The sequence below is a fragment of the Copadichromis virginalis genome, linkage group LG14, assembly GCF_057382275.1.
Source record: "Copadichromis virginalis isolate Kocher_CV1m ecotype Utaka linkage group LG14, C_Virginalis_male_GT1.1, whole genome shotgun sequence".
NCBI lineage: Eukaryota > Metazoa > Chordata > Actinopteri > Cichliformes > Cichlidae > Copadichromis > Copadichromis virginalis.
The window spans coordinates 31,464,817-31,490,296 of NC_140631.1; the positions used below are offsets into that span (position 1 = coordinate 31,464,817).

The window sequence follows — 25,480 nt, forward strand, 5'->3', positions numbered from 1 at the left end:
GGCCTCTTCTGTGAATAAACTGTTTTGTAGACACCACTTACAAATTGCTTTCCTGCAAAAATGATTCAAATATCAACATTATCTCCTGAGTCAAAACTGACGTTGTGCATCATGATGGCAAAAATGATGGTTTTACATAAAAGTAGAAATTTCAGCCCTCTATTACAAAACAACAAACTCAAACGCTGTTTGGATTATTGCAATTTATTTGATGAAGACACTGTCAAGAAAAGACTTCCACACAGTGCACACAGGCTACACAGACTAGCATTACTAGTTGCCTGCCATCCCTTTATCCATCCCTCCATCGCTCCCTTATTCAGGGTTGCTGGGACACCACTCTATGCAGAGAATCCCAGACCTCCCCTTATATCCACTTCCTCCAGCTTATCCGTGGGGACACCAAGGCATTCCTAAGCCAGCTGAAAGATATAATCTCTCCAGCATGTCCCGGGGCCTCCTCATGGTATGACATCTTGCCCACCTCAAATGACTCTTTGCAGTGTGGAGGAGTAGCACCTCTACTCCTGAGTGCCTCCTGAATGACTGAGCTCTTGACCTTATCTCTAAGAGAGAACCCAGCCACTCATTTATGATGCCTGTATCCACAACCTCATTCTTTCAGTCCCCAAACAGAGTTTGTGACCACAGGTGAGGGTAGAAACTTAGATTGACAACATTTATCCCAGTTATTACCTGGGTTCAAGCATTTTGAGATGACAGTCCTGTGTAATATCAGCCAACCATTTGCACATATCTACCAGCCTCTACAGCTCAATCACCATGTTGATCAGTTACTTCAGTAGGATAAGAAATGGTCTCTAGAGTCACAGGTCTTCCTCTTTCAATTTGTTCTTCTTTATAAAAGGATAATACAAATACAAATTTCCCTTGCTAAAAAAGCAAAGGACATCCAGGGGACACTGAGGTAGTGAGTCAAGCTCAAGGAACTACTTATCAAGTCATTTCTGCTGTTTTATTAGTTTTTTTCTTTCTTTTTTTTACCTGCTGGCAATCATAATTCATTTTCCAGACATATTTGTATCTAACCTTGTTGTGTCGATAGTTTTTTTCTGCTTCGATCAGTTTTGCAAAAATTTAATTGACATCTTTAATGCTTCTGTGCCCCCCACAAGCAGATTGCAAACTATTAAAGCATGCAGAATCTTACCAGGCATGTACACACTTTTATGCAGCACGAGTAATGGAGAGTGTTTTTGTGTTGAGTATGTTTGACGTAAAGACTGAGTGGAAGAGAGAGAGAGAGAGAATGTAATTACAAATGTAATAACATTCTCAACAGCAACGAAAAAATGTTCTCTATTTACTTCCCCTCTTATAGGCTCTGTGGAACAAGTATAGTTCCACAGTTAGAAAATATGTTTCATGGAAGGCATATGTGTGCAATATTATTATTGCTTACACACATGTGACGAAGCTTCTGATTTCATTAAAGCAGGGTCATGTAAATTGTGCCACTTTTCTATTTGGCAGGGACACTTGCAGTGTTTCAGACATGACTCTGTGTTTTCTCAGTTCAGCCTCTCAAAGAATGCAAAGACTGCAGCTTAAGACCTTCACGGATTTAATGTACCATACTTCTAATAATGCACTGAAGGCAACATATCCCTCGTCGCCTACAGTATAGCTGGGCTATTTTCTTTAACGGACACTAAGTATACTTACATTTTTATAAATCACAGATGTGCCTACCAGCATTAGACACCCTGACATTGGACTGGACTGGTTCTTATATAGCGCTTTTCCACTCTTCTGAGCACTCAAAGCGCTTTACACAACTTGTGCATTCACCCATTCACACAACTGACATTCACACACATTCATACTCCAATGAATGCATCGGAGAGCAATTTCGGGTTAGTATCTTGCCCAAGGATATTTGGCATGCAGACTAGGGGAAGCCGGGAATCGAACCACCAACCTTCTGATCAGTAGATGACCTGCTCTACCACCTGAGCTACAGCCACCCTACATTACTGAAGTAATGGTGCATAAAGAAAGTGCTTTTCTTATCTGACTTCTATGAGCTAAGTTCTGAAAGACTTACATCAGCTGACAGCAATGACAGCTGGAAGCGATCACTACATAATCCTCCTGTCGTGCCCTATCAACAACTCTCTCTAGTCTCCTTCCAGTTCTACAGCTAGATAACCAGATACGTTCCTGTGGGGTTTGTAAATATGCAATTTTAGCTGTTCACAAACAGTCATACAAACTTCATCACATGTCAGTGTCAAGCTGTTCAAATCCGATAAAAGGGTTAAAATCAAGATTCTTAAGCTCTGAACATCATTAATCAACCCAGGATTAAACTTTGTTATAACTAATGCCATGGCTAACAGCAATATTGGAAAACACAAAGTTATACTTCTATTTGATGTTTTATGTCATCCCCTTTCCCTTTACTCCAAGTCCCTCTTTTAACTCTGAGATCTTTTATCCGATTACTCGTAAAGTAATCTGTGTCATTGATCATTCAACTCACTTCGATTCAAAAAAACTTTATTGATCCCGAAGGTTGGCCCGAAAGGAAATTGGGTAGATCATGTGCAGATGTTTGAGATTCTAGACTTCTCTACAAATGCAAATAAATTCACTCAGATATAATCACACTTGTGATGTTGTGACATAAGTACCAGAAAGTAAACTTTTAATTATTTTCAAAATAATGCTTGTTTTTTAAAGTCATTAGATGTATGCTGTATAATCATTCTACAATTGAAACAGAACAGTTAAAATAATCCTTGAAAGTCCAAAATTACCATCACATTCATGCTTACAATTAGTGTAAGTAATATTCTGACCACAACTGTATCTCCAGGCTTGCCTTCTTTCAACAATGCAATATTGTCACAGTTAAGAAAATCCTTACAGCATGTTCTGATAGGTCCCTGAAAAGCTTTCAGCTTGTGCAAAATGCCACAGAGGTCATAGTTCTCTCATATTCATGTCTCTTCATTGGATCTCTGTTATATGCAGAATTTAATCTAAAATCCCTCCTCTAACATAAAGTTCTAAATGACCAGTCCCATCATATCTTAAAGACCTCATAGTACCATATTATCACAATACAGCACTTTGTTCTCAGAGTTTGGCTGACTTGTGAGTTTTTGAAAGTAAAATGGGAGGCAGAGCCTTCAGCGATCAGGATGTGCTCCTCGTGAGTTTGGGCTCAGGAAACCTCTCTCCTTTTATTATTGGGCTCTAAACTTTCCTTTTTGCTTTTAACTTTAGCTCATGTGACCCTGAACAATCCTTTAATTAGGCTCAGGCTGTTGGTGAATTGCCCAGGATGCACTGAGCTCCTCTCTTCTAATTTCCTCTTTCACTCCCCATGCATTTATAAGCCACAACTGCATCTCATTTCCATATTTTATACTTCCTCCTCTTTGTCCGTGCTCTCTTTGGATCTTTCTGCAGGTATCTCTGGCTCAAGTGTTGTCTCCCCTTTCTTTCTGTCCTTACTTTGTTGTCACCAGAACCACGGTGGCCGCACTCCAAAGACTGCTCTTCCTGTTAAAAGGGAGTTTTGACGTTTGACTTCCAACTATACCTGTAATGCCTAAAAAAGGAAACTGACAAGCTGACTTTCTCTTTTATTATATTTTAAGATATTTGCCTCTATTCACTGGCCACCTTATTAGAATCACAAGTTCAGCTGCTCATTGAATCAAATATCTAATCAGCAAAATCACACAGCAGAAACTCAACGCATTTAGGAACGTAGACTCGGAATAGATGACATTCATGTGACTTGAATGTGACATGGCTGCTGGTGCCAGACCTGCTGATCTGAGTATCTGAGTATCTGATCTGCTGATACTGGGATTTTCATGCACAGCCATCTCTAGGGTTTAGGAAGAATGGTCCAAAAAAAGAAAAAAAAACATCCAGTGAGCAGCAATTTTCTGAGTGAAAATGATTTGATGATGCATTAGATCAGAGCAGAATCAGAATCTTATCAGACTGTTTTCAGCTGATAAGAAGGCAATGTGATTTACATGTATGCAGATGAGCATCTCTGAAAGCACAACATTCAAACTGTGAAGAAGGTGGTCCAGAGCAACAGAAGACCACTCCAGGTACCTGGGATGATGAACCTTGACGAACACAACTTGGATCCATGTGGATCCATCCGGCGTTGTATCAGTGGTTTAGGCTGCTCGTGGTGGTGGTGTAATGGAGTGAGGGACATTCCCTTCCCATAATTTTGGCTCCTTAATACAAATTCAGCGTTGTTTAAATGCAACAGCCTACCTGAGTGGTGGTTTTGACATGTCCATCTTCTGATGGCTGCTTCCAGCAGGATAAGACATGTCACAAAGCTCAAATCACCTCAAACTGGTTTCTTGAACATGACAATGAGTTTATTGTACTCAAACAGCTTCCACAGTCAACAGATCTCGACCCAATAGGTAAACGGTTATCAAACAAGCTACTGAAAGGGTGTGTGGAAATTTAATTAAAGCACACTAAAGTTCCCATCTTCATAGTAATACAGGAATCTCTCACAAAGAACAAGAGCTCGGTTCAGTGATCCATATTTAGCCAGGAGTCAAAGAGAATGATGGATGGCAGTGGCACAGGAAAATAAATGATATGAACCTTTAACAAATAAGACAGATCTTAAATCATTTACTTTAACGAAAACAGACTGCTACCGTGACACTCCAAATAGTACTTCTACAATGAGCTCATCACGTGTCATGACTAGCTTACTAAGAGGTCTGTTGATCTGTGAGTGGCTGTAAAGAAGACATCATTTTATAAATAATTCTCCAGTTAGCACCACATGACTTAGGTACAGCTTTCCTGCAGGAGCAGCTTCTTTCTTGATTTTATATACTGTTTTATATACTGTTGTTTGTTTGTTTGTTTGTTTGTTTGTTTGTTTGTTTGTTAACTAGTTAGTTAGTTTATTTGCTTGTTTTATTCAATTTTAAATCATGCTTTTTATTTGTTCTTGTTTCTAATGTCTCTGTAAAGCACTTTGAATCACCTTGTTGTTGAATTGTGCTATACAAATAAACTTGCCTTGCCTTGCCTTGCCTTTCATCTCTGCAGGACCAGGCTGCACCCCCACTGAACTGCACTGATTAAAAGCATCCACTCCAGTTTGTCAAACCTCAGAAATGACCTTTGCAAAGAGGGCCAGTCCATTTCTCAGTAAACAAGACAAAGAAAAAAAAGTGCCATGCTATAAGCGTGTGCATTCGGCATAGGAAATTTTATTAATGTCTACACTGTGTTTTGCCCACAGCTAACCCGATGAACATTTTCTATGGATCTTAAATTATTTTTATTACATGTTAATAAGTAAATTCCCGCACTTAACCTTCAAATATATAACTATATTATAGTATTTTTTTTAAAAAGGTTAGAAAACATTTACATCAATTTACACCTGAAGGCCTCTGAATGTCATCTCAAGTCATTCCCTTCTGTTCTATTAAAAGCCACTGATGTGGATAAATCCCTGAACTGATTTATGATCTTTGAAGGCACACACTGAACTTGTCTTTTTGTCTGAGAAATACTGTAGCGTTAAATCTCTAGGCAATATGTAATTCATTACAGTGGTTAGATAACCATGCAGGAGAGTTTCACAAAAGAACGTAATCAAATAAATTTCTCACAGGGATTATTTGTTAGACGAACCACTCGATCTGAAGTCTGTACTGAGGTCTGAATATGAAAACTGTTGAAAAATTATGTTCCTCCTGTCAGTACTCTTTGTTTCATAAATATTTATACTGCTCCGTACTGGGAGAGCATCTTCTTATTTTCTCAAAACACAAAGAATGTAGATGTAGACGTTCATTGATTTTGTCGATTGTGATTAAAAAAAGCTCATTCACTAAGAAAAATTCAAGAAAAAGTCTTTTAATCCAAAAATAAAGTGCAGCAGTTCCGGTGTTAATCCTGAGGACCTTGAAGTGAAAGCACAAGGGAAGGGTAGACGTAAAACTAAGCAGAAAAGAAAGAAAATGCTAAATCTTTAAAATCAAAGGAAGTTCTGCTCATTGAAATGTAATAAAAATGTTCCTGTATGTACTTTTTTCTGCCTCATTAACTCTTATTTCCTGTGAGGATGCGCCTGATAAGAAGAAAGTACAAAGTAGGGCTGCTCAATTAATCGAATTTTAATCACGATTACGATCAACGATCATTAAAAATAACTGAGCCGATTATTAGCCCCTCCCTCATGCTTTACTCTCGCGCCGCTCCGTGTGGCAAATCGAGCGCAAATCGAGCGCACCTCTCTGCATTTCGAACACGTGTCACAACAATTAAGAACAGCGGTCCCCAACCTTTTTTGCGCCACGGACCTGTTTATGCCCGACAATATTTTCATGGACTGGCCTTTAAGGTGTCGCGGATAAATACAACAAAATAAAACTAGTTCCGGTACCGAAAAAAAGAACATTTATTCATAACACAGGTGAAAAAACCAAGGAAAAACCGAGTAAACGATAAACACGATAAAAACCCTGAAAACTATACATTTCACACCTGAGCCTCAACTCTCGCGGCCCGGTACCAAATGACTCACGGACCGGTACCGGTCCGAGGCCCGGGGGTTGGGGACCGCTGATTAAGAGGACCCGAGGGAAGCTCGGAAAGCTAAGCAGAAGTTATTTGGAGAGGAGAGTGACTGCTGTTGGTTGAAAAGAGAGGTAAAAAAAAAAAACTTCAGTGGTGTGGAAACATTATGGGTTCGCGGAGTCAGACGTGGATCAAGTAGACACAGTGTGTAAACTTTGCCACAGTGTCGTAGCTGCACCACAGAGCAACACTGCAAAGTTCACTAAACATAGATGTTTACATTTTTCATTTATTTTTTATATTGCAAACATTTGCACTGTTATCAGTATTTGCACACTATTTTATATTATTTTTTGACAATCTTTAAAGTCATTATTCAATACATTGTTGTTGTTAAATAAATATCGTCAAATAATCGAGATCTCAATTTCAGTGAAAATAATCGTGATTATCATTTTTGCCATAATCGAGCAGCCCTAGTACAAAGCATCCGACATATATGAGATCAAGCCATCCATGGTCTTGTTTAAAATTTAGCGACAGTCTTGAATAGATTGAAAAAAATATTAGAACATTGCTGCTTGTAAAGAATTGTGTTTTATCAGATGCTTTGCATGCACACAAACAAACTGAGGAGCACAAAGAATGAACGCAGATATGCATGTTTCATGCTCAGTGATTTTTTTTCCACAGGCATCCAAGTACATATCTCTGCCAGCCTTGTGTTTATTAGCTGCTTTCAAAATATTCTTGTTATCTAACTGATCAATTACAAAATATTCACCACATGCAAGGTAGCCTGACCGGTCTCTTCCACTTTAAATTATGCCTTGGACTGTGTAGGAGGTTGTTTTCTCAAGTGGTTTTGATGCAGAAGCTTTAACCTAAGTTAATCACCCTTTCCGATATTAGGCTGGCATCAAAGAACTCAGTGTAATGTGAAGCGGTCACTGGTAATAACATAATCTCTGTAAACATATTCCTGCATAAAATCATGTAGACTGTCTAGGCAATGGACAACACATACTACATTTGCTCCCACAGCTCTCTGGTTTCTGTTTGTAGACATTTTGTAGGTACAGTACTGAACAATTCTGTCTGTGCATCCTAATGCAGTCCATGTAGAGAGCAGAAGAAGAGCGCACTGGTCAAAATACAATCTCTACTATTGTCTTGTCAGCCATTGTATGACAAGAGTTGCTTTTTATTAGCTGTTTTAATTATAAGCACATGTATACAAAGACTAGAAACACTGACTGGCATGTGGAACACAAGTGTTGACCTGGACATCGACATTATCCATTGTCTAAACATCCGCTGGCTTCATCAAAGCCCTCTAAACATTGTTTGCTTTTCTCAGCGGCTTAAGATACCAGACAATAGCTGGTGTTTTCCCAGATTGATTGAATAATACAGTGATGCGAACTCTGGAGGTCTGTCCAGCTTTAAACCTGCATTTCTTTATTGTTGTTATAAATTAGATTTACAGTGGAGGACAAACAAAGCTTAAGCTATTTTCACACATTCTCTGCATCCCTGAACTTCTCTATGACTTACCTGACAGATGTGCCCAGATCGGACATTAGCCAATGTTTAACCTGCCAGCTCCCTATTTACAAAGTCCATGTGATGTCAGATTAACCTGATATATTCACTGCTGGTGAGTAAGTCTTATGTTTGCTGCCTGGTGCACATTCAGGTCTCTCTCTCACCTCCTTTCTCAGAGAGCAAATGCATCTGAAATGGTCAATTTTCTGTTGTGGAAACTCCAGAAAACATCCCAGCCTGATTCTCCTGAAATTGTCCAAAGTTCATGTGTAAAATTGCCTTTTGTCACCAGATCTTTGATGTGAACTGGCTGTATTGAATCCGAATAGCCATTGTCCAAAACACCAGCAGCTCTTGTTTGTTACTAGCAACTGTGAGTACCACCTCCACTGTTTTCAACTGATCTGTAATTCATAATATTCTACTTTCTCGTTAAAACCACATTAAGAAATCATGATAACTACAAAAACAATCATCATCGTGAAACTCTGTCAATATAATGGTGTCAATGCATTTATATGCAAGTTTTTAGTGGACCAAATAAGAGATGTTGCCCTGAACACAAGACACTAATGAACTGAATAAATCTGATTCAGTGATTTAACTGATTTGATACTTGGTTATGTGACTGTATACAGTGCCTGCCAGCCTTTGAGCTTTGACTAAAGTGACTAGAATCAGCACAGGGAAATTTGATTTCTACGTCTCTAAAATTATACTTATGATGTTTCCTGGAAAAGAGCCTGGTTAAACAAAGTTTGCACGTCCCGGTGACGAAGGTCAAGCTGCTTAAAATATGGATATTTTCCTAAGGATTTATTGTTGGGAACAAAACCTTCAAAAGCCAATACATGTTAACCATTTATTCTATCATAGTATCTATTAGTGTCAAGTGGACACTAATGCTGGCCAATCAAATACATGGAAGGGTCGACACCTGGCATCATTATAATTATTTACCATTTTATTCTGCAAAAAACTATAAATTGCAAGAAATCTGATGACCTGTAAGAGTTATAAAACTGCCTCAAAGAAGATATCTTACTGTGCAAAAGGTCTCCGTGCCCCCTGGTAGCAAACACACACTGAGGGCTATTTTGGGTCTGCAGTTCAAAATTAGAAAATATTACCCTGTACTCATTATGACTTAATAAGATGAAATCAGGGCAGTTCTTTCACTTCTTTTGGCCCTTAGAGGTCAAAAATGACTTAATGTAGCTTTAAATACAAGCTACAGTCCATTTACGATCTGGCCGCAATTATCATCATTCAGTGGGAAATTTTCACTATCATTCCAGGCAATTTGGACCTTCACTATGGATGTGTGAGCAGTGTAAAAACATCACTGCGCAGATGTCTGTGTGTGTGTGTGTGTGTGTGTGTGTGTGTGTGTGTGTGTGTGTGTGTGTGTGTGTGTGCGTGCAGAAAATACCGTGCGACTGGTCCTCCATGTGTCCCAGCGTTTCGATCTGCTCCACCAGGTCATTTGAGTTCCACTGACTCATCCCCAGCAGAATGGCGCTCTTCCCCTCCATAACATCTGCTGGGACACGCACACACAAAATGAAGTAAGGACAGTGCAGCAAAAACAAAGGCCTGTTCTTCTTTCTGCATATCAATAATATGCCAAGTTATTGAAGCTTAAACTGATCAAAGTGAAACAACATTAAAGGCTCAACTCATTTTGCCAGAGTAGACTTCTTCTCTGTTGCTTCCTGGCATCTCACATGTTCTCATGTAAAACTTTTAGCACTTCTTCTACCACCTTACACCTGTAGCAAATGGTCGACACTCTTACATTTTTATTTTGGTTTGCCAAACAGTGTAAGTTTATGCCAAATGCAAACACATCTTAGTGTGTGGCAGCCAACAACTTGGCAAATAACCAAAAGAAAAGCATAAATAGCTATTTATGCCTTTCATCGCCACATAAGTGAATCACAGACATTGTTTATTAATGTCTAAAACATTTGGCACTGCACACATGTCTGATAAGCACATACCTTTCACATTGACTTGCTATTGTGTTGTCTTAAATTGGGCAAATTGATCTTTCACGTAGCTGTTAGATGATCTGAACACCTGGAAAAGTCAGTTAATAAATTGTAGAGCAGCTGAAAGTGTGAATATTTTTAAACCTAAATTTAGAATCTAACTCTTGACTTAGGGACATAACAGTTTCTATGGCAGGGATACTGCATTTGATAAATAATAAATACACCACTGGACCAAACCCAAGACAATATTCTGTGGTGTTAAGCTTTAAAAAGGTTATCTTATTATTGAGAACTTGGCAATTACATGCTTAAAAATAAGATATTGTTTATTGAATGGAGGACCAAGCACAAAAATGTTACTGGGATATGTACTATCAACACAATAACTGGAAAATAAGCATCTGTAAAATGCAAAATATTTTTCAAATGCTGTTTTTCATGCAAAATAAATGTGATCCACGAGATCCAATAACATTTGTTAAGTCAAAATGAGTCACGAGATTGTTTTATTTTTGGTGTGCGGGGAGCCAACTTGCCTGCTGTGGACCTGGCTTGCATATGCTTCCAGCACACTGTGGAGTCATTTGTAACCTTAAACCTGCCAGTTGAAAGTAAATCTCAATTTTTTGCCATTAAGACCCGATTCTTGCGTTGGGCTCTTGGGCCCACTAACCTGAGCTCAAACATTTATTTAAAAAGAAATTGCATGTGATGGTAAAACAGTTCTACCAGATCCAGCTTCCTGTTTCACCAACGATGCTTGTAGCCTGCGTAACAGCTTATTAATGGCATTCTAGGAGAAACAGGCATTCTATCATGCTTCTTGCCTAGTTAGCAATGTTTTAAAGGGTATATTATATCGGTTTTATATTAGGTATGCTTTCTTTAAAACATAACTCACCACACTGTCATAGTAAATGACAGGCTCTACTCATCACAGCTTGTCATCCAGGACTGTTTGAGATGGGCCCTGTCATGCATGAAGAAACACCTCTACCTGACAGACTTTTCTCCCTAACATCTTGGCTGGCAGCCCTGAGAGACTCTGACGTAGAGCTACAAGCTCCGTCTATCTGGATCACACAGCAGCCAGAGTGCTGGTCACAGTTTGTCTTTTGCTATCTGCTCTGATTCTTTCACCCTCTGTGCCCCCTCTTTCCACTTCAATTACACAGTACTGGGATGAATATAATGATGCAGAAACACACACAGACACACACAAACACACTCGCAGTTTCAGACACATAGACAAGCACTAAGAAAAGGGAAAGCACTAAGGAGGAGACGCATATTTGATCCAAGCAAAGCGTTTCAGGATGTAAGAGGCCAGGTTTTTGGACAGGGGGAGAATGCAAAGTGGGTTTTACACAAAACCATGAAAACACAGGTTACTGAATATCTGTGGAAGGGAGAGCAGAGCAACAATACTCATCCAAGAGGCTCCTCTGAGAATGTATTCACAATGAACAAAAAAACCTCCACTTAAGCTAAAACCAGCATGGCACAGAAATAAGCTGCACACAATTTCATCTGCAAATGAGTAAAATAGTAACACCAGCTCAGGAAATCAGGTGGCGCACAATGAAATGTGCTGATAAGCAAGAGGGTAGTAAAGCCATTTATGTCCACCACATCTCTGGCTTCTGGAGTATACGAAGGAACAGCTAAATCGGATTTGAAGAACAGGTATAAAGAGGAATGGAAGTGTGAGATTTGACTGCAGCTGACAGCCCTGAGGGAGGGAAAAAAGAGATTTAAAAACATCTCTCAACCTGTCAGCTCGCAGTCAGTTGTTGTCAGAGTGGAAGCTGCCTTGATTGACCCTGACCACACCGGTGTTTTAACAATTCTCAATTTCTTCGTCTCATCAGAATGAGTTGGTTGCAGGAAAGGAATACCAAAATACTACTTCGGGCTTTATTTTAGGTCCATTCAACTTCCGATGACTTGCTACGAAAATGAGATTGCTTCGGGGATTATCCAACAAAATGGTATAAAAAGGATGAGTCGGGTAAGTAGGCTGCTGAAGATGGATGGCACTGAAGTATCACGCGCAGGTCACATCCAGACAATAAATATGTGATCAATTATACAAAAGCCAAAAAGTGTATAAAGGATGTGTAGACACAAGTTTATGCCTGAAGAGGAAGGTTTTAGTTTTTCATCGTGTACTTCAAAGTTATATCAGCCATCTGACTTTTTGTTGTTGAAGGCATATTAGAAATATTTAAATCAAGTCTTTTAATGTGTGAATTATCTGCTCTGTCAGTGTGACCTCCTCTTTACACATGATTTTCTTGAATTCAAACAGTTTGACAAAAGTATTGCGTGATTTGAACAACTGATTTTATCAAAAGTCCCTAAGTATCGATTCCAAATATTAAACTTGATTCTTTTCTCTGGAACTCTCAGTATGAGGTCCAACGAGTGGCTGATGAGAGTGAAGATGATTAGAGAGTTGAGAGAGACAGCAAATCCACAGAGGACAAATAAAGTGGCTGATAACCATTTCTGTGATTAAGAAAAAAAACAACAACATCTAACCAAGTCAAGATCAATCTCGTAGAGGTATCATTACTAAGGTCTACAATCAAGAGACACCTGCATGAATACAGACGGTTTATGACAAGCTGCAAACCCCTGGTTAGATTAATGAACAGGAAGAACGGATTTGAATTTGCCAGAGAACACCTAAAAGAGCCTGCACGACGCTGGAGAAATTCCTCACGCAAATGAAACCAAGATTAACTTTTTAACTTGTATCAGAAAGACAAGAAGAATAAAGTATAGAGAAAGAGAGAAGCATGCTGCATTATCTGATAACATGGGGCCAGCAGGGTGCCAGTTTAGCTCGATGGGATAAGCAGGTAATCATATCTTGCATAGCTGAGAGCAGCTGGCCTGGGTTCGAATCTGACCCACGACCTTTTACCACATATCTTCCCCTCTTTCTCTCCCTCTGCTTTCCTGTCACTGTACCTTTTTAAATAAAGCTGAAAAAAAGAATGGTGGCATAGCTATGGCATGTACAGCTGCCAGTGGAACTGGGTCATTAATGTTTATTGATGATCGGTCTCCTGATAGAAGTAGCAGAATGAATTGTGACATGTACAGATTCTCTGCTCAGATTCAGCTAAATGCTGGAAAACCGATTGGACAGCGTTTCAAAGTACAAATGCATAACGACCCAAGCATGCGGCAAAAGCAACTCCAGAGTTTCTGAAAGCAAAGAAGCCGGATGTTCTTGAATTGTTCGTCAAGCCCCTCTGAACATGTGGAGCTATTCTACAAAAATAGCTGTAATTCCTGCAATAATTTTGTTAAAACCATTGAATTACAGCTGAAAGTCTGCACTTCAATCACATCTTGATTGCTGGGTTTAAAATCCCTTGTGGTGATGTACAGAAGCAAAATTACAAAAGAAAATGTCCAAATTTCAATGGACCTGACTGCAATTGTACAATCAGCTACACTAGCTGAGCTACTCAGGTTGTTCACAACTAGCGAAGTGTAGAGCTTGGCAATACATGAAAACATCTCTCCCATGCAGCCATATCACCATTCAGCCCTTCACCATAGCAACAGGGGTCGCCAGCGGTGGACATTTAATCTGACATTAGAAATCAATTTTGATTAATTATGTGATATAACCTTTTCAGAATTTAGCAGCCTTGTCACTGCTGCCCCAAACTGCTGACTGCAGTGACCCTGAAGCTGCATGATCAATATAAGCACTCACCATTACTTTGATGATGAATCTGTTCTTCTTCTTCACATCACAAACTGGGGGTTGGGGGAGGGGGGGGCAGTATAAGAGGAGGAAGTAGGTGTAGCTCCTGCAGGGGCCCTGTAATTTTTAGTGACTGACATTCTATGTTGGTTGCTGCATATAAGCAAATGTCCAAAACTTACAGTTTTTTAATATTACTTTGTCTTTTTCTTTGGACAAGTAATCATCACATAAGCCCTGGAGGGCCCTAAACCAAACTAAAGATAACTACTCGATTACTACACTGTTTATTATCTCTATTAATAGAGGATGTGTCACGATCCTGGGATGTTTGACCCAGCGCTTTGAGTTTTAATATATTCTCATGTTTATGGTTTATTTTTTAAATTCATTTAGTCATCTTAATCTCCTCGGTCGCTCAGTTATAGTTCTTTGTTTATTAGACTCCCTCTGTGTCGTCACCCCCTATGTTTAAGTCTCCTTTGTCGGTTCATCATGTTGAGTCTGCTTGTCTTAACCTGTCATGTTTCTTGTCTTCGTGTCCTATGTTGTCAAGCTCGTGCCATGTCTGCCTTCTATTATGTTTTCTGTTTTATTTTGAAAAGGTCTGGTGTCCCATGTGTGTAGTTTCACTTCCCCTGTGGCGGCATTATGTTTATTCTAATCACCTGTTTCCCCATGTGTTTCCACTTCCCCTGATCACCTCCTGTGTGCATTTAGTCTGTGTGTTTTCATTCATTCCTCATCCAATCGTTTGCTATCCTGCCATGTCATGCCATGTTTCCAGGTCTTCATGTATTCAAGCCAAGTAGTCACGCTTAAGGTTTTTCATGTTTATTTTCTCCTCACCATGTTTTTCCATGGTTAAGATGTTTTATGTTTTCTTTCTAGTTTTCCCCAGTTTAGGTTATTGTTTTTGCTCAAAATTATTTTCACCCTTTTATTTTTGTACTGCTCAATCAGCCATAATAAACTACGCGTTTTCTGTTAGAATCAAGTTTTGTTTTTGCGTGTCTGCATTCGGGTCCTCCGCACTCCAAACAGTCTGCTTGAGCCAGACTTTGACCAGATGTTATTAAATGCCACTACAAATGTACAAAGACTGTGCAAAAGAGCCCTGGTTTGAAGCATATCCACTCACAATCAAATTAGATTCTAACCAAATATAGTTCAGGGAGTACACAACAACATAGTAATGCAAGTCTGACTTGCATTAAAACCCAATTTACAACCAAAACAGTCATATGCTTTAATATCCTGTCAGGCTCAGTCCTCTCGCTATTTAAATTAATGTCGCAAATAACAAATCAGGATTAACACACAGCAAATTTGTTAACAGCTCACATCAATAAACAATCGAGTTGGCATTCGCCTAAGCAGCCAGACAGCAAAAATAGTCCTGATGTAAAAAAGGAAAACTAAATAAACTAAAAAATAACTGACTTCTCCTCATTGTGTATGCAACTCAATTGCTTTTGAATGCAAGATCCTTAAACAAAAGTCGAGATGTATTTATATGCCAAGGTCTGTATTATGCATTCTAACAAGAAAATATAAATGTGATCAAATGTAAATGTGGTAATTGTGATATCATCTAAATCAAAATAGCCCGGCATGTCTCACAGCGAGGAGGACAAGGAGGAGGAAATCAAACTGTTTTGACCTAAAGAACTGTTATAGCTCATCAGGAATTTAACGGTACCACAGCTGACACTTCCGGTCATTAACCGCAATAGAAATTTTTCTTTTACTTATAAATTGTTTTCATTTTTTTTGTCTGCTTGCATTCATTTTTAAAATACTAATGATGTGGTGCTGAAGGGGTGAGAGGCTGAAGTGGAGGTGTAGGATTGAGAGAGACAAAATTTTTCAATTTTACTACTACAGATGGTGTAAAAAGAGGAAATGAAAGCAATTCTCACACATTTACACACACTGCTGTTGTTGGTAATACAAAAACAACACTTCACGTTGCAGAGAAACAGACTGCATTTCTACATTTACGTCTACAGCATGACACAGCACAAACCACTCTGTGATGCAGGAAATCTTAATCATGTTTCATTCCATTTAACACCCCAAATGTATTTTATTGTTGGGGATTGGTGATGAGAAATGCCATTAACTGCAGCTTTTCTGCACTGCATTTTCATTTGGAAACAAAAGAGCCAAGAAGAATCGCAGCATTGTCTCTTAAACTGTTACCCTCAACCCAAAACAGACCAGTTATCGAATAAAACTGGACTAGGTTTAGTCTTACTAAGCAATTTTAATTAGAATTGCAATGTTTAGGTTTGCACAACTTATTCAGCAACGCAATCTTTTTCTAAGAGTAATAACTCAAAGAAAAAGCCTTTATTCTATTGGCTTGCTCAAACTGATGATGTCCCATCATGTTTCTGCATGTGGTTTCTTCACTGCAGGCAGAGCTTCAAATAATTTAACAATTTGAAAGTATCCTCTTGAAATGAATCGGTAAAACTCCTCCTAAGCAGAGTGGTTTGGATTTTCCTTGTCTTCTCTGAGGATAAGCTTCGAATGTCTTGTAATCTCCTTTCACTGGAGAGCTTTCTGGATTTGAATTGGAGGCAAACTTGAGGTTTACCTGCCTCTGGTGGAAAATTTATATTTTATGCTCATCGATGAAGCAGACTCCAGAGCATGAGGTGGACGTACATGAATCCGCTCAGCATCTTCACCGGATCTTTGTGGGTGTCTGCACGTCAGCCTGGGAAACTCTGTGACCCCCAGTGTGTGCTTCACTTCTGTTTTTGTCATCACTGTAGGCCAGCTCCAGAAGCTTCTGACGATGTGACAAACTGATTTTGTGTTTGCGTGCTGGGGTGCGTGGGGGCTTTGCTAAGGGGCAGCTGTGCACAAAGGAGTCAGGGGAGTTAATCAACAGAGATGACAGCATCAAACATCCAGCAAACAGCTGTGTTGCCTCTACACCATGTCATACAAACACTGGCTGACACGCAACAACATCAGTAACAAAAAAATAAAGCTCACAGCCTCGGTTCTCATCACAGACGTTGATGAATTTCATGTCTGCTTCCCTGTTTAACAATATGATTTACACTGTCATTTGTTACGTCTTATTCAAGTTTTTTTTTCTTGCAAAAAACTATCAAGAAAAATAATCTGGAGTCTAGTGCTTGCTCAGATTTGTACTCTAATGCTGCAGTTAAAGTAATTTTCATCACACTAAACAATGAATCACAAATATGCCTTAGGTTTTATTTGAATTTTTTTGCAAATATTAAATTTTGATGGATTTTTAGGGAAGAATCGGTTTCTGAAAAAATGAAAAATCTGTGAAAGAGCAGCAATGAAAATCAGAGAAATGACAAAGAAGAGGATTGTGTGAAAAGAGGCACATCAGCAGGATGAGATTTGAGGCAAAGAATGTGAGGCGCTGTGGCTAAAAACATGTCTTTTTTGCTGTACAAAGCACATATGTGATTAGCAGTAACAGATGAGACCCAGCTTCAGTAATATGTATGAAATGCTCTGTTAATTAGAAATTATATGCTAATTAGAAATTGTATGATAATTATATGGTAATTATTTGGCTGGTATTTATTATTGGTTAATATCTGGTTAGAGAATTCTAGTCTAGTGAAAGCTGTAATATTTAAAGATCTTTTAGAATGAATTTGAACATCAGAATAATATAGCTTTATTTATTTGCTTTGTTCTGATAACTAACTATAAAACACTCATACTTGAGATGAAACATGGAAGTTGTCAATTTGTTCAAATAAGCTACTGTTTGTACTACTGATAGAATACCGTCCTGTTTTCATTCATCAGGCAGAACAGAAAATACAAGCACATTATTTAATAGGAATGCTGCAACCGGCCTCTCAAGTCTCATTTAAAGGGGCACTACAGGAATCTTAACCTGCTACATTATGCTAGAAATGAGGGGCCAATACATAAAGTCATATTTCCTATACAGTATACTGTCACCATATTATTGTGAACCCCCAAAAGGACAAAAGTGATGCCCTAAACTAATGCTGCAAAACCAATCTCCTGGATGACAGATGAAAAACCTCACAAATGTCAAACCCTTGTTTCCTCCGCTTATGTATGCATTTTCATCTTTTCTTTTTCGCAAACTCTTTACAAGCAGTCTTTGATCAACTTGTAATAGATGCATGCTGTGACCAACCAATTATATTGATGGGTCTCAAAAGCTTAGATGAAGTGAAAGCTCTGGAATACAGTGTAGCCACTTCTGAATACTCAGCTTAAAATGCCATGTGCAGTGTGGGCAAGAGCCCTAGAGATGCATCATTTCCTTTCCAGGAAGATCCAGAGAATGTATTGTATATACACAACCATCTGTATAGATACAGCTCATAATCAAGGAAATGGTTTAAACTACTGTTTAAAACAATACCACCCCCCCCACACACACACACACACACACACACAAAAACCCAAAGTGATAATAGAGGCAGCCTGGGCTCATCTTTTTAGCAGAAATCTGGGGAAATGCTCTGACAGTCTTCATACATTTTCATGTTTTTTTTCCTCTGTCCACTGGGTAACGCAGTGCAGATGAAGGCATTCATCATAACAGCCTAAATCAAACTCCCCCAAGCTTATTGTGATGGTTTGAGTGGTGGGCCTATAATATGACAAACTAACCACTCAATCATGCTTTCATTCGGAATCCAATTCTTTCAGTTTCTCTCTCAACTTTTCTAACTTTTAAATTACTTTTCATGAGAAAACCATATATCCCCTCTGCCTGCAGGAAAAGAAGAGACGAGTTATACACAACCAACACTCAGAGGCCTGCAGTTAGCAAGCAGCTGTAGTGGGTCATAACTTCAACAACCTTTTATGACCTTGGTCTGGTTTCCCTTTTAAGGAAGGCATCTTTCATTCTAAGCACATGTTTATGTTTAGAATAACTTGCTCTGTTGTCTTTGCTGCAGGACACAGCTCCACTTCTCCCCCGAGCTCAGGCTATAAAGTCACAGACAGACCACAAGGAAAAAATAAATTCAGTTAGAATATGCTCCCCTCTCTGTGCTACGCTGTATATCCTCTTTCACTTGTGCTCATTCTTAAGAGCCTTCTTTGCAGAATGAAACAGTCTTGCTTTCATCCAACTTGAAAGGATAATCCAGGGTTTTCACAACCTAATACTTCAAAAACACTGGCCTGCCCCAAGTCCTTCCGATAGTGTGCTCGGTGAGAGATGACAAAATGAGATGTGATATGTTTGCTCTCCACAGACAGCAATAATCCAACTAGAGATGGACGAAATGGCCTGAAATAAAAGACAGGACCAAAACCGAATGGTGCTTGGTGAAAAGCGTCTTGAATACAAATTCAGGCCACTCTACAAAGAAGCAACAGGGTTTTCACCTCACAACAGATGGATATGGAAACTTTGATGTTACAGATTCTCTATAAAATGCAAAATTCATGACTGGAAAACAATAGCATCCTCCTTGATCAGTGTTTCAGCTATCTTGACTGGTTTGAGGAGACAGATGTTCCACAGCAGTTTATGTCTGAAGCTACAGATTATAGCCAGTTAGCTTTGGTGGGTATACAGGCAGGAAATTAGGAAAAAGGTTAATTAACAACCTAAATAATCTTGACATGGGATTATTACAAGGGGGGACATCGTGTCATTTAGAAATTACCCTCTAACTGTGAAACATGTCAGTTATTACCAAACAATGTAATAACTGACATCTCTGGTTGCTATTTGCATAACCATCAATAGGCTGCACACAATGACTGCTGAGCCTGTTGAAACGCATGCTACCATGCACTGAGCTCTCTCTGTAAATTGGTCTCTAGGTTATGTAGCAATATATATCCTCTTGAAACTGCACTGTATAACTTTTAATTTTTAATAGACAGCATACAACTTATTCATCGTGCAGCAAAGAGGCAGAAAAAAGTGTGCTTTAAAAAAAAGCTGAAATCACAGGGGACTAACGGTAACACAGGGAGTCTTCTTTTTCAGCTGCTCCCTTCAGGCGTTGCCTCAGCGGATCATCATTTTTGAATATTCTCAGCAGTCTCTCTTTGCATCTCCCAACAACATAGGACTTCTCTGGTTGGAAACCTATAGTAGAATTTTTACTTTACAAATTAGAGGCATGGCAGGTTCTCACAGAATTAGGATGATAGATGACCTCTGCAATCATACTAGAGGTCCGCCAATCCTATTTAAGGTGTAAAGACTGATTCTGTCATGATTCGGCTGTGTGCAGGCTGGATGAGGACCCAATCGCAAACTCACAGAGGCAGGAATGAACTCAAAATTCACGGCTTTATTGCTGGAGAGCAGAACCCTACAAATTAAACCGGGAAACTATAACGTAACACACAGAGAAACGCACGGCCATGGATGAAGGGAGAACGCGACACCGAACTGAGGGAGACGCAGACATAAATACACAGAGGGTTAACGAGGGAAGTGGGAACACACGGGGAACACAGGTGACACTGATAATCATAACAAGACACGGCAGGAGTAAACGCAACACTGACGGGAGACTGTCAAAGTAAAACAGGAAGTACACAGAGGTTCAGACAGGAGGAGAGAGAGCACGGGGAGAACACAGACATAACGGGCTGGGGAAAACATGGAATAAAACACAAGGAGAGACGAGGGCTCACAGATACACAGAGGGGCACACAAGGGGTAAGAGTCACAAGGGGAAAACACATAAGGAACAACGTAACAGAGCAACCCAGGAAGCATGGCCTAAATAAGGAACAAAATACAAAAATACATGAAAACTAAGAATACTGGGCCAACATGGCCCAGGACCATGACAGATTCCAATATCATACTCTAACTATGAAGCTTCACAGCTAGTAGGCAAATAAGCACATTTTCCAACAGTGCCAAAATGTTCATTTGAACTAATTAACAAGAAATACATAAACACAAAGAAAATATCGTCAAGATAATTGCAGCTTCTTTCCCCATTAACCACCAATATTTAATCAAAGGACATAAGGGACATCTCCGTTTCTCTCTGCTTCACAGCCACGTGGGATATTTCTTGGCTGAGAGTGGAATTCCATGCTGCAGATAGTGTGAGGGTGATGAGGTACATCGGCTCACATATAAGGCATGTGTGCTATCTTTTCCCCCAGTGATTCCTCGCCACTGATAGGCGCCTCGATGCCGGCCTCATAAAATGCAGTGCAATGCACAGCTCTGCTCTGCAACAGCTGTGATAAGGATAAATATTTAATGTTTTCTAAGACTATGAGTTGTAAACGTGCCTTTTTTTGGCAAAGAGACTACGCGGGAGAGGGGAGGCAAGGAAAATCAAACAAAACTGAATGAAAATGGTAGGGAAAATGGCATCGATAAAAGCAAAAGTTAAGGACAAGACTGTTATATAAAGTTCCTCCACACCGAACATGTGACTTACATTTTCCCTTAAATGCAAAAATAGAAATGAGTGCAGCACTTTTTATCTGATACCCCAGAGGCACATTTTTATCATGTTTTCATCTCATACAAAAGAACACTAAACACCCGAAACTCTAAACACACTGCTGGATATTCACCGACCTAATGTAAAATAAGAACATGTTACACTACTAAAACCATAATTCAGAAGTATCTCTACCATCAGACTCTTTGGGGATAAGCACTTGGAGTGGATAATTGGAGCGATAAGTGTTGTACTTATTCGCTGATTAACTCCCACTGGGACCGTGAAAAGGCTAGCAGTCCGGCATGTTCTCAAGTGTGTCTATTTATGGTCAAGCTGACATCTAAATGAATTTAAAAGGATCTTCAGCAGGAAAGTGGACAACAATTAAGAGTGACAGACTTCATTTGTCATCTATATCAAGTCCGGTCACTACAGCAATCATAAATACACAATACGGACCTTCTGCTTTGAAATACAAGGAGCTAATTAACCTTTGTCACAACCTGTTACATTTGTCTAGTTTTATTATTTGATTTATTATTCTGTAGTTGGAATTCAATCTTGTATGATATCCCAGATTCTTAATTGTTGAGATTAGCGATTATTGGCTCTTTTAAGCAAGTTTTCATCATTGAGAGAAGACACTGAAAAATACCTGCACCACCAATCGAAGCTGTCTGTGTAGTGTTTGTTTGATGAAACAGAAACAGACAACTCTGCAATCATTTGAAATTTGTTATTCATTGTTATTCGTGGTTCTTTGTATAATTCCATATGTTTTTCAGATTTGTTCCTTACTTTGTTTGTCTGCCTTGCACCCACATTATGCTGACAAATCATCTTGTATTCGTTGCTAGCAGCTGCACCCAGCTCCTTTTGGCCTCTTTTCCCTAAATACTAATCAAGGATGTGTCATTTTGTCCAGCAAGAGTTGCGGTTTTTTGTTACTTGTCCTTGCCAGCACAGATGCCTTTTTAAAATAGTGTTACTGCTATTTTTAATGCTTCCTTGAAGCCTAAACACACCTGGAACCTTTCAGTAATGAATAATTTATCTATCATAATGCCTACAGGATACATTTTCTTCAGCTCCTTCAGTGAAAAGGGCAGCAAGGAAAACAAGTATAGAGGTTTTTTGAAATGCTGATAATAAGTTTGGGTTATTTCGTTCACTAATAATGTTGGAAAGTCCAAAAACTACAAGATGAAGGCACGAGGAGATGAGGACATGCAATTTCTTACTAACCTCTGGCGTCAAAGAACTCCTCATCGGAGCTGTCGACTGATTCTTGTGCAATATTCTGCAGGCACCAATGAGTGGCGCTGGGTTTTCTTGACGAACCTGTGAATCCAAAAAAAAAAGGGTGAAAATTCTGCTTTTAGAGTCGGTCAACGTAATGCAGTAAATGAAGAAAGACAAGGACAGACAACTCAAACATATTTGTATTTTTTCCTTTTCTTTACGTTGGTTGACACCTCTAAAGATTTGGAGAGAAAAACAAGTGTGAAAGCCCCAGGTGGGAGTGCTTGGCCTTTCAAGTGTCACAGCAGGTGAAAAGACCCAATTGGACTTTCCTTTGAGCACTGTCGCAGCCCACAAGTGTCTCAGCAAGACAGCCAGGCAGTGTTTTTCATGACCTTCTGATACAAGAACAGGGACAACAACAAAAAAATTTAAGCCTTTTTCCATTTGTTCACAGTGTTTACTCTCAAGTATCCACACATAAAACCACGGCAAACAGCCAAGAACAGCAAAATGATTTCTTAAAATTCACTGAAGTAGCAGTAGTCTGAAACACAGTGGGTCAAAACTGAGAAAACACAATGTCAACTCCACTGAATGTGCTGGATCTCAAGTGAAGTTCACACCCTCTAGCAGATTATTACATGAAGGAACCTTTTAAAAAAACAAAAAACAAGCGCGTCCATGCTCACAGGTGTACACACGGGTGATCACACCCACAAACTACACCCTTTTTGGCTCCTACCTCAAAGCACACTGTGTTCTGTTGATCTTATGTGCTGCACAATAATGTTTAACATTTAGTATTTACTGTCATATTCCCATATATCATTGTGATGTTGTTTATTCTATTACTCTTGTTCTCTTCTGCTTGTTTTCTTTTTTCTTTCTCAGCAGGTGATCCAGGTGATTGATATATGCATTTTTTTTCTCTGCCCGTTCTGTTGGTTTTTGTCTTTTGCCCTTCTCCCCCGTCCCTCTTCTCAGCTGTTTCTCTTTCCCTCTTTCTTTCTCCCCTTCTTTCCCCCAGTCAAGTTTGTCCCGTATTCAGTAAGTGAAAATAAAATAAACAATAAAAGGTGAATCAAATGGACCATTACGGCAAGGCTGGGATGGTCAGTTTGGTAAAGTAAATCCGTTGGGCATCTTTCTTTGCCTTTAGACAATAATTCTGATGGCAAAAGAGCCAAACGGGACAGGCCAAAAAAAAAAAAAAAAAAAAAGAACTTGCTGACAACATTAGTACAGCACTCTATATTAGTCATGTTTTCTCACAGTATCTAGTTTATTAGTTAGCATGCATTTATATATTGTGTATTTATAATGAATAAGTCAGTACAAACTTTAGTAGTAATTATGTCTTAATAGAGCACCTGCATTATGTGCCACAACATACCTCAATGTTGCAAATCATGAATGCTAATGACTCATAAAACAACAAAATAATGAACAAATTGATTAATTAAAATTAAGAAACATATTCATTTATATTTATATATAAATAAACCCAAAGCAATCGTGACTAAAATAAAGTTTAAAAAGAGGACAAAAAACCATCTTGAATCTACAAGAAAAAGTATTGTAGATTCAAGATGGTTTCTTGTAAAAACACAATAAAAATAGAATATTGTATGAATTGATATGTTTTTTTTTATGTAAAATGTTTCTCATTAAGAGTCTGTTTCTGTGTTAGGCCTTTTTGTGTTCCCATTTTATTTTTGTAGTCTTTTGTCTATTATGCTTTGTATTCAGCTTTACTTCCCTTGTCTTATCCCTGATTAAGTTTAGCTGTGCTAGCCTTGTGTTTCCATTTTACAATGATTGCTCTCAGTGTCTGGGATAATGTTTGTTCATTGTTGTGCTGCACTGCTGTCTTTAGTGTTTATTCTGCCAATTTGTTCCCAGATCCTTCCTTGTGTTTTCCCCATTATTTCTAGTGCTCTATACTGGACTGCCATTTATATAGAGCTTACTGACAACAGCCTATGTTACTCATGTTTTCTGCCTGTAACTAGTTTAATAGTTAGTACAAGTTTAATTATATTGTATTTTTTTGTATTTACATAGTTAAGATAGTTAATTTATTTAGTACAAACTTAAGCAGGAGTTACATCATAATAGAAAAGCTGCAATATTTGTCACATCATACCTTGACGGCCAATATTCTTTCCTTTTAAGATTCCTGAAATAACAAAAACAAATTGATAACATGAAATTAAGAAACATGTTCATTTATTACTTGCCAAAATAAAGTAATAAACAAGGTCCCTTTTTCTTGAAAAAAAAAAAAAAAAAAAAAAGTGAAGTTCAAAAGGCCTGTACCAAAGTTCAGATGATGTTTATTTACTGTTTTTCTCCTTGGGACAGCAATGTGATAAAGCTCAAAGAAAGATTCCTCTGACCTCTGCTGCATTGTGATGATGTACTGGTAATGAACCACATTTCCTTCTTGACTCCTCCTGGTTTAATCTTAAAGCAACATTTTCGCATCTCCTTCAATGTGCAAGAATTCACTGGGCAGTATAACTTTTAGAATAGAACAGAATAGAATAGAACTTTATTAATCCCTTGGGGAGGTCCCTTCAGGGAAATTATGAATTATTTAGGAATTATTGTGAATTATGTCCTTCATTGCAAACCTACACGTGTAAGTTTACACTACAAATTTGTAATTGTTTAAAGTGATGTGTAAAAATACAGCTTATAAGGCAACAGGAAGAGTTTGCACAATATTAATTGAAAGTCAATATTCTGTATGACCACCTTTACTCTTCAACACACTCTGAACTCTCTCTAGCAAGCTTTCCTGTAATTTCTTTAAGTAGTCCTTAGGAGCAGTTCTCGAGGACATTCAACACTCTTCTTGCCTGCCTTTTGCTCCATTCTCTCTCAAGATAGTCTCACACTGCTTCAATAATATTGTGGTTAGTGCTCTAGGAGGGCCAGTCCATGAC

At 38.8% G+C, this 25,480-nt stretch overlaps 1 protein-coding gene across 3 annotated transcripts in view; it reads right to left on the minus strand.

Moving 5' to 3' along the window:
• Window positions 1-25,480, minus strand: part of pitpnm3 (PITPNM family member 3) — a 110,870-nt gene that overhangs the window by 61,529 nt on the left and 23,861 nt on the right. For 2 of the 3 annotated variants that reach the window (XM_085430431.1, XM_085430432.1), the window contains exons 2-3: window positions 22,530-22,625; window positions 9,548-9,658 (exon numbers count right to left, since the gene is read on the minus strand). In XM_085430431.1, coding sequence (XP_085286557.1) covers window positions 9,548-9,658; window positions 22,530-22,625 — 207 coding nt within the window. The remainder of the gene's footprint in view (window positions 1-9,547; window positions 9,659-22,529; window positions 22,626-25,480) is intronic. The other variant, XM_085430433.1, reaches the window with a different exon arrangement.